This window comes from Myxocyprinus asiaticus, chromosome 45 (genome assembly GCF_019703515.2).
Source record: "Myxocyprinus asiaticus isolate MX2 ecotype Aquarium Trade chromosome 45, UBuf_Myxa_2, whole genome shotgun sequence".
Taxonomy (NCBI): domain Eukaryota; kingdom Metazoa; phylum Chordata; class Actinopteri; order Cypriniformes; family Catostomidae; genus Myxocyprinus; species Myxocyprinus asiaticus.
The window spans coordinates 989,217-998,944 of NC_059388.1; the positions used below are offsets into that span (position 1 = coordinate 989,217).

Genomic DNA, 9,728 nt, shown 5'->3' on the forward strand with positions numbered 1-9,728 from the left:
AAAAAGTAAAGCAAAAATAACGCAAAAGTAACGTAATGCTTCCCATAAAAAGTAACTTTTTAATTAAGTTATTTTTAAGGAGTAATGCAATATTCTAACAATTTACTTTTAAAAGTAACCCAACACTGTATGTAAAGTTAGTGAGATCACTCTGAACACTAGTGACGCAGTGAACATTGGAGGACACTCTCCCATCTTAAACTTGTGGAACACAAATAAAACTGACAAAGCACATTTTATTTTATATTTTATTTTATTTTTGTTGTTTAAATTTTTTGTCTAGAGCGGTCTGGGGGCCATGTTTTCTAGTCACTTTGGAAGAGACATTTGGAAATTTTCTACTGTATAGCATTAATGTAACTATGGTTTACAAAGCATTTCTAAAGAGACACATTTACATGACACAGCTCTATTGAAGTTTCTCAAAGTTACCTTTAAAAAAAAAATTGTCTGTTTTTCTCTAAGATGCTTGCCTTGGTGGTAATGACAGCAGTGTTCTTTAATATTTAAAATTACAATTGTTACATACAATAAATACCAAATTTATTGAAAATGAAAAATGGAAAAGTTATTAGACTATATATTTTTCTTAACTAAAATTTTTTTCTTTAAAATCATACTGGGTGACATAAAGTTTCCCTAACTGAAGAATAAAATTATATATATATATATATATATATATATATATATATATATATATATATATATAAATCTTTCTAATATGCCAGAGCTATGCAATCCATGAGAAAAGGAAAGGTGTGGATGGCAGAATGTCTAAAAATCTGTATTTGCAAACACAATCACTTTGCCCTTTGCTGTTTTAAGAATGTTCTCCATATGGTATTGTGAGATAACTGGACGAGAAACATTTGAGGTTGAAGATCACATTCAGGTAACCTCTTCTAATGAAAGTTTTTTAGGTGAATACAGAAATCAAGAGCTTCTGTCTGTCAGTATGCCTTAGTATATATTTATATTTTAATATTTGTAAATACTTTAAGATGAATAAATCTCAAAATATTATTCTAAATCAGATTTTTTTTTTTTTATGTATGTTTAAGTTTGCCTACATACATTTTACGTTTCATTTTTATTAATAATTTAATGTTTGGCTTTCATATTTTGTTATATAAAAAGATTCAGACATTTTGAACAGTGACTTAAATGTACAAATATTTTATGTTATATAACTGTTATCACTGTAATCAGACTGACCCTCTAATGAGAGCTAACAAGTCTTTGTATACATTAGAACAAAAGAACAATGAGCAGGAAGGGAGTGGGCTGGAAGAACTGACCTGCAGTCAAGCTTCTGTTTTGGAGTGGAGCCCAGACATATACATACACACACCGCATTAACAACACAGATCAAGCTTTCCTCATATTCACACAAGAACTTGGACTTGAATAGCACATATAAGGCTAGATTTATATAATCTACAGTATAAGTTTTTACATTTGTATACACTTGAAATCATCAGTTTTTTCTCTGCTTTTGATGTCAAAATGTAAACAGCCATGTGTAAAACACTTGCGCACATTGCATAAGTCGCTAAGAATGCCGGTTAAGGTGTTAACATGCAAGACAAAATCAGGGTAATTGACAAAAATGTACGTGTTCCAATCATTTAAGCCATTTATGACTGATAAAGGAAAGCCGTTTAAGGCATTTACATGACACATTGAGGCTGTTTACATGCACACCAATATGCTGATAACTCCCAAAAATCAGCATATTTAAAAAAATCAGACAATGCAAGAAATCTGCGTTTACATGAGATTTGAAATAATTGAGTTATTCTCTGCTTTTGGCTTTACACTGTAAAGAGGCATGCACACAACCCTTGCGAACATTGGATAAGCCGGTAAGAACGACGTTTAAGGTGTTTACGTGCAACGCATAATCGGTGTAAAGGCCAAATATCTACCCGTGTTGATCAATTTATTCTTATGCGTTTATGACCTTACAATGTTAAAGGAACGCCATTTAATACGCTTATATGACTACACATGTTCCCTTATGAAAATCAAGAGTTCATGGCAAATTTGCCACACACTTGCCGCAAATTCGGCACTGATAATTTTCACATGCAAATGAGCTTTGCAGCAAACTTGCGGCAAATTCTCCATTGTTGCCAAAGGTTTGCCGGAGGTTCACCACTACCGGCAAAGAGCTGCAAACTTCTGCCAAATTTTGCAGCGAATTAAAAGCTCATTTGGATGTGAAAATAACGAGCAACAAATTTTCAGCAAGTTTGCAGCTAGTTTAGATTTTTTGTAAGGGTTGTCGGCTTATTCAGCATAATCGGTGTAAGAACATGTATGTGAATGTGCTTATTGTCCGCTTATTAAGCAATGTAACTATCTTTTTGGCATCCAATCCCTTCCAAAAAGTCTAAACTTGCCAAAACTTGCCTCAAATTTGCCGCAAATTATCATTGCAAATGTTTGCAGCTCCTCACTGGTAGTGGTGAACCTCCGGCAAACCTTTGGGAACAATGGACAATTTGTTGCAAGTTTTCCGCAAAGCTCATTTGCATGTCAAAATTATCAGTGGTTGCGGCAAATTTGCCATGAACTCTCAATTTTTGTAAAGGATGGCAGACGGGGGAGCTTTGAAAAGTCTTATTTTTGCAATTCTATTTGTTGATGCTAATGGTGCAAAAATCATGCACTGGATCTTTAAGATGTTCATTAACTGTCTTTTGCAAATTGCCTTTACAAAAATCTAGAGTTCATGGCAAATTTTCCGCAAACTCACCACTGATTATTTTCAAATGCAAATGAGCTCTGCAGCAAATTGTCCATTGTTGTCAAAGGTTTGCTGCAAGTTCACCACTACCGGTGAAGAGCTGCAAACTTCTCGCAAACATTTGCGGTGAATTACAAGCTCATTTGCATGTGAAAATTATGAGTGGCAAATTTGTGGCAAGTTTGCAGCTAGTTTTCCAGAACTCTAGATTTTTTGGAAGGGTGAGAAAACATTATGAATAAATTGTCTTATCACAGTTTAAACACATACGCTTCAGCCTTCAAATTCCAAAAGCAACAATATTCTACTTTATCTGAAGAAAATATGAGTGATTCTTGCCCATGCAAAACTCTCCACCACAATGCTGGGGTGTTAGGTTGTCAGGTTGATGCTATGCTGTTGCTATTGTTCTGGGAGATTGTTGCCAGTTGCAATGAGGTTTTCCACACGGTTGCTACGTGGTTACGTAATAGCCAAAGTCAAAAGAGTCCATCCAAGTCTTTTTAACATTCTGGTCCCTAGATGTGGCTCAAGTCTGTGAAATCGTTTTGCCTATTTTATTGTCCGTCAGGCAAAAACTGGACTGATCACTTAGTTCTAATCCTTTGCACCACAAGTGCAACGTTCTATCAGTTGAGCTACCGCACAATTTAATCGTGCACAAACAAGCTTGTAAATATAGCTGGTTATTTAAAGCAAACAAGTATTGGGAAGAAGTTAACTAAAAGTAGCGATGCTACTAACTTCACTACATTTTTCATAGCGTAACAGCATCTCAGATATTTTCACTATATTTTCTTCTTTATATTTAGCGTTGAGAACTATTTTTTATTTATTTTTTTCATTTTAGTGAGTTGCTTCTTTCAGATGTTATAAATGAATTAGTTCACATAAATAATTCACTTGAGCCCCACGCAGCCTTAAAGGGACTTTGCCTTCTTTTTTTGAAGTGAAGTATTTAGTCTATTGCTGATGTTTATCACTGTATTTAAATTCATTTAGATAAAATACAGTGTTTTCTAGTTTATCAGTATATATTAAGTATACATTTATGTTTAACGTGTTCGCCCTATTTGTTTCACCCTCGCGAAAAATAATCATGGTTTTACTATATTAATATCGTGGCAACCATGACTGTAGTAAAAATGGTTAATTTTGTGGATACTATGGTTTCACCACAAATACATGGTTAAACTTTGGTTACTGTCAGGGACTTAGATTCTGGGGTGATGGGGGAGGTAACCCCTTTCATCAATAACCAAAACAAGCAAGTACAAACCCCCCGTTATTTATACCATGATCAATGGAAACATGGGTAAATGCTTCACACTGCATGAAACCTATTCAAGGCTACATACAGAGAAGTTGCATAATAAACTCATCACCTTTACTTTGTTAATTCTTGGAGTACAAAAACCTTTGTAACTTCATTTATATGGTGACTAGATTCACAACGTTGGACTGCCACCAGTACCGCATCGAAGCGTCCATCAGTATTAAGTATAGCAAATTTAATATCACCCCCTTGTGGTCTCCCAACGCTATTACGCCAGAGTACTTTAAACTAAAGGCCAACTGACAGTGAATTAGAAAGAAAAAATATTAGGCTTCTAATTTAAATGTTGGCTAATGTTAATTTATCAACGCCTGAAAAACGTATCGAGAAAATAACGTGCCGATCAATGTATCTATATTTTATGACATTACTAGTCATTTGATAGCACTGTGTGAGAAACAGGGTGAAAAGTAACCCTGATAGCACATGTACATCACCCAGACATCTATTTGATCTGTGTGTTTACATCTGGAAGATGTATTTTTTTTTTTTGTTGTTTGCTCATCTGCAATAAGTCTTTGAGACGTATGTCAATAAGTATGTCTCGGATGTACATAAGATATATAGCAGATGTCTTTGAGACGTTTATGATTTAAAATGTTTGTAAATCAGATTTTTTTTAAAGATGTTTAGCAGATGTTTAATTAAATTTTGATGCTTTCCAGATGAAAGGATCTAAAAGAGAGATGTATGTGTGCCATCTGGGAAGTGTGTATAAACTGATAATCTGCCGTTTTACTCGTGGTTCGAGTGAAAGTGAATAAAAGTCATTGTTGTTGTAACGCCTCTAGTGTTCATTTCACCAGGAAACTGCTGCGATACAATTCCAAACAACACATTGTATGCCACCCATACAACACGTCTCAAAGGACACAAGCCATTTTGGAATTGTACATTTAATCATCCTGAAAATAGTGCAGTAAATACAATATAGTTTGAAAAAGAATATCTTACTAGTTGGCAGTGACACAGTCTCTTGCATCTGTAGCTTTCCATCCATCATTGATATTATATCCAGATGGTACCCCGTTCCGGGATCTAAATTCTCCACTTTGCATTCAAAATGGGAGGAATTGTCCTGGTCTTGGTGACAGTCTATTGAGTCATTGTGTCTTTCCCTGATATACACTGTGTATTGACATTTCACATCTTCAGTATCTAGCGTGATTAATATAGATTCTGTGGTAGAAATGGACTTCACAATGTTGACGCTACATTGCTGTGTATTCACCACCATGGTACTCTGAAAAAGATACAAACAATTTTCACCGAGCTGGCAAAACACCATTTTAGCCACTTTTGGGCAAATAATTGTACATGGGTAGTTGATATGTATTGTAGTCTGACATGCTATGCTCTATCTAAAACTATCCCTATTGAAAACAACAACAGGACCATTAGAATAGATTCTAATTGTTTACACTACAAATACCATTATGAGTGTATTAATTAATTTCATTAAGATTTAATGGTTTGTTTTGGTTTCCAACACAGATATGTATTGTTCCAAATGGTATCCTCTAAACATAACATATCACTAGTAGAAGCCTACACATTACCAGTAAAGATTTTTTTACTGATATTTTCCATTAAAACCATCACAATTGCTGTTATGACCATTAAATATATATTACTATTTCAGTGATGTTTTGTATAATTTTTTCTTGTTTTTTTGTTTTTTCCTCCAGCGAGGACTTTAAACAGCAATTTGCTAATTCTTGTATGATTATTATTCATGCAGCTTTTGGGACCTCATATTAATGCAATACTCAAACAAATGTTTAAAAGTACAAGTAACCTACAAAAGTATGTCACACTATTTAGCATGTGTGACTAGGGAAGGCAAAATTTTGGTTAAAATTGGTAAAATAAATAAATAAATTGTATTATTATTATTAGTAACCAATTAGAGCACCTGAAATATATACATTCCCTTATTCATTTTAACCTAAAATCTTGATGTTGAAAAAATATATAATAAAAAAATACATTTCCAATATTATTTGTATACTTGGAACACACAAAAAATAATGTCTTTTGCATTATATAAGAAATTACCAAATCATGTGTGTTAACTTTAAAGATAACACAGTTTTCAAACAAACATTTTTACAAAAAGAAGTTTCACATTTACAAAACAAAATGTTTTTGAAAACCGTGTTTGTCAAATATTAATAGAACATACTGATAGTTAAATAGTTTGCTAGTGAACTCCCCCTGTGGTTACTTTGCTAGGACAGGGGTTTTCAAACGTTTTTGAAAAGGACCCCCAAATATGATGATCCTCTTGCAAGGGACCCCCTTCCTAAATTAAAAAGGTTGCTATGTATATTTACGTTTAAAGACCCCATTTATTGTAAGGAAAATTATACATGCGATATTATAAAGACAACATGTTTTTTTTCAAAATTAAATAATTTGCTTTTATATTGTTATGATACTCAAGTCAAAATAAATTATCAAAATATTATCTGGACGTTTTTTAATTTGGATTAAGATGACAGCGCTTCTTTTTTCTAATCAATATTAGACAAATGTTAAATGTAAAACATAGTCTTTAGAAAGCAGAGTAAAACAGTCATAATGTGAAATTCAATACATGTAAAATATTTTCATGATATTTTCTGCAGACCCCCTAGCAGCCCCTTGTGGGGCCCCTGGGGGTCCCTGGACCCCAGTTTGAAAACCCCTGAGAACTTGAGGGGAACTTCATACATCCAATAAAAATCAACAAAACAACCACTGATTAAAAGTCATTGAGCAAAAATGGCTCAGAAAAGTTTGTTCTGAGAAAAGCTCTTGCAGCATTTGTTTGATATTTTGTTATCTAATGTAATGGCTCTAAGACATTTTGTATTTTGTATGCAAATACTTTTTGGGGTCACTGTTTGTTAACCCATATAAACGTTTCCTTAACATCAGTAATAAAACCAGGTTTTCAAAATTAATATGTTAATTAAAACTTACCAATATTCCACATGCTACCCAAACAGCTACAGGAATGGCATTACTTTTCAGCATTGTTGGTTATTAGATTTTTGTGTTTAATATGCAGAAATCCTGTTCAAAAGACACACATTATTCCTTAGCATGTAATCCAGAGAGTGGTTTCAACAAAATCTAGTGTGTAGGAGAGGACCTCTGTGGGAACCGCTCACTTTCACTCATTAGCCGCAACAATCAGGAACATGTGAAGGAAAACAGTCCCGTCTTTAAAGGATATCCTTAATCAAAACACCAGAAGCATTGTTTTCAGGAGTCCAGTTGAGATGCTATGTGCTGTTTAATTACAGTCTTTTCCTTAAAACCTCTTAACTACACTAGACTCCCACATAAGGTGGATGGCAAATTTATTTTCTTCAACACACTTGCTCTACTTGAACCTTTTTAGGTCATAAATGCCAGTGAATATGAACTTTCTCTAGAACAATAGATTTCAATGACTATGTTCTCCATGAATACTCATACAGCCCAGCCCCATTTCCTTCCTGTATCCTCAGTGTTCCTACAGAACGACATGTTGAAAAGATAAATTATCTACTAGTCACTGACTTTAAGCATTTAATTAAATATGACAGTGACTTGAATGAAAGTGATTCCCACTTTTCAAAGAGAGGTTTTTCAGATGGAGTGTAAAACAATCTCTAACAGCAAGGGTGAAAATGTGATAGAAACAGGAAACACTGGAGCAATGTGGCAGTAGCAGACTTCTATGATGGTAACACCTTACATTATGTTCCCTTTGTTAAGGGTTTATAAAGGGGTTCACTCATGACTAATAAGTAATTTATAAATGCATTATAAATAAACGAAATACGCTTATGTCAGTCAGGTGGGCTTCTTGGAATTTAAATACATTTGTTACACTTGTCACAATATCCACGAACGTGGCACATGGAAGGATGAAAAGATCAACTGAACTAGCAAGCATAGTAAGAACTGTAATAGTTTGTATTCAATTACATCATCAAAAACACGCCCCTGCCACCATGTTGTGGACAAAGTCCCGGTAAACAAAGAATTGCGTTTCATTTGTGCCAATGGGATAATTAAAGAAAGAAACACTTCTGGTTCTGATAATACCCACGTTGCAAAATCATCATTCTTTATGCACACTGTCAGTGCTTACACCAGTCAGGAAAGACATTCTAGTCTCTAAAATCATGTATTATTTCATCTTTGGATGGATATCTGGACATCCCCCAGATAGCACATGTACCTCTCTGAGATGTCCTTTTTAGATCTTTTCATCTAGAAAGCATCACAATCTAATTAACATCTGCTAAACATCTTAAAAAGATCAGATTTACAAACATTCTAAATCATGAATGTCTCAAAGACATCTGCTGAATGTCTTATTTACATTCGAGACATACTTATTGATATACATCTATTAAGCGCAATGCAGATGAGCAAACAACATAAAAATTCCATCTTCCAGATGTAAACGCACATATCAAATAGATGTCTGAGTGATGTACGTGATGTATGCTATCAGGGCAGGGCCGTATCTAGGGGGATGCTGGGGTAGGCTTCGTAATAGTGGATTTTTTTCTTTTGCTGTTCAATTAAATGAGGAAGCAAAATTAATATTTGCTGAAATCTCCCATACTTCATGTAGGTCTGGCTACTGAATTTAATGTATAATGCCGCCATTCAGGAAGTTGTGAAATTCAGTACTTTGACATCTGGTAGCATCATGGAAACAGCCAGAGTTACATACAAAGGAACAACATGAGAAGGGTATGAGTGTTGTTCTTGATGTCGTGATGGTGATTATGTGCTGGGAAGACTGCCCTGATCATAGTCTGCCAGGAAAAGGTGTATTTTGATTCAGAGATACATCAGTCGGTGCCAGTGATGGACGTTGCTGTGCACTGTGTACAACATTACAGTAGACTCGTTATGAGTCTGTTTGTGTTGACAGGCTTGTAGACTATCACCCAGTGCCAGCCTATAGGCACTTTGATCTCGATCTTGTTGTGCTTCATCATTCTATCTGTTTAGGTCAACAGACATGAAGCCAGTCATGAAGTACACCTTGCCCACCTGGGCGAGGAGACCCTGACATGTGTTCTTGTGATTAACATTTTTATTGATTTTTCAAAGCAAAGAAAAACAAAACATATATACAATGACTCAACATTAATTCCCACTACTTCCCCTCCCCAATCAAGAACCCCACCCGACCCCAAATGAACATCCCAGTGGTCTTACATAAGTACACACATATACAGAGAATAAAATAATAATAAAATAAAATATATATATATATATATATATACATACACATACACATACATACATACATACACACACACACACACATATATATAATATACACATATAATAAAGATACAACTCTAAACTCTACCTCTCTCTCCACAGATCCACTCTGAGAGCCCCCCAAAATCATCAAATATCTACCCCATTTACCATTAAAAGAATCCCATATCACCAGCCTTCTACACGTTACCTCTTCAAAGGTTGCCACCCTTCCCATCTCCTCGCACCACTCCCGAATTGAGGGTGCTCCCACCGACTTCCAACCCCTTAAAACAATCTGCCTGCCTATCATCGCACTGGTGAAGACCCAATTGTTTATGTATTTGTCACCTACGTCGATGACCGCCCCATCAC

General features: G+C 34.8%; 1 protein-coding gene across 1 annotated transcript in view; it reads right to left on the bottom strand.

Moving 5' to 3' along the window:
- The window catches only part of LOC127435306 (receptor-type tyrosine-protein phosphatase beta-like), a 100,734-nt gene extending 93,249 nt beyond the window's left edge, over positions 1-7,485 (bottom strand). The window contains 2 exon segments of the mRNA XM_051688675.1: positions 5,043-5,331; positions 7,056-7,485. Of these exon segments, the coding sequence (XP_051544635.1) occupies positions 5,043-5,331; positions 7,056-7,109 (343 nt within the window). The 5' untranslated portion in view covers positions 7,110-7,485.
- Between the last annotated feature and the right edge of the window lie 2,243 nt (positions 7,486-9,728).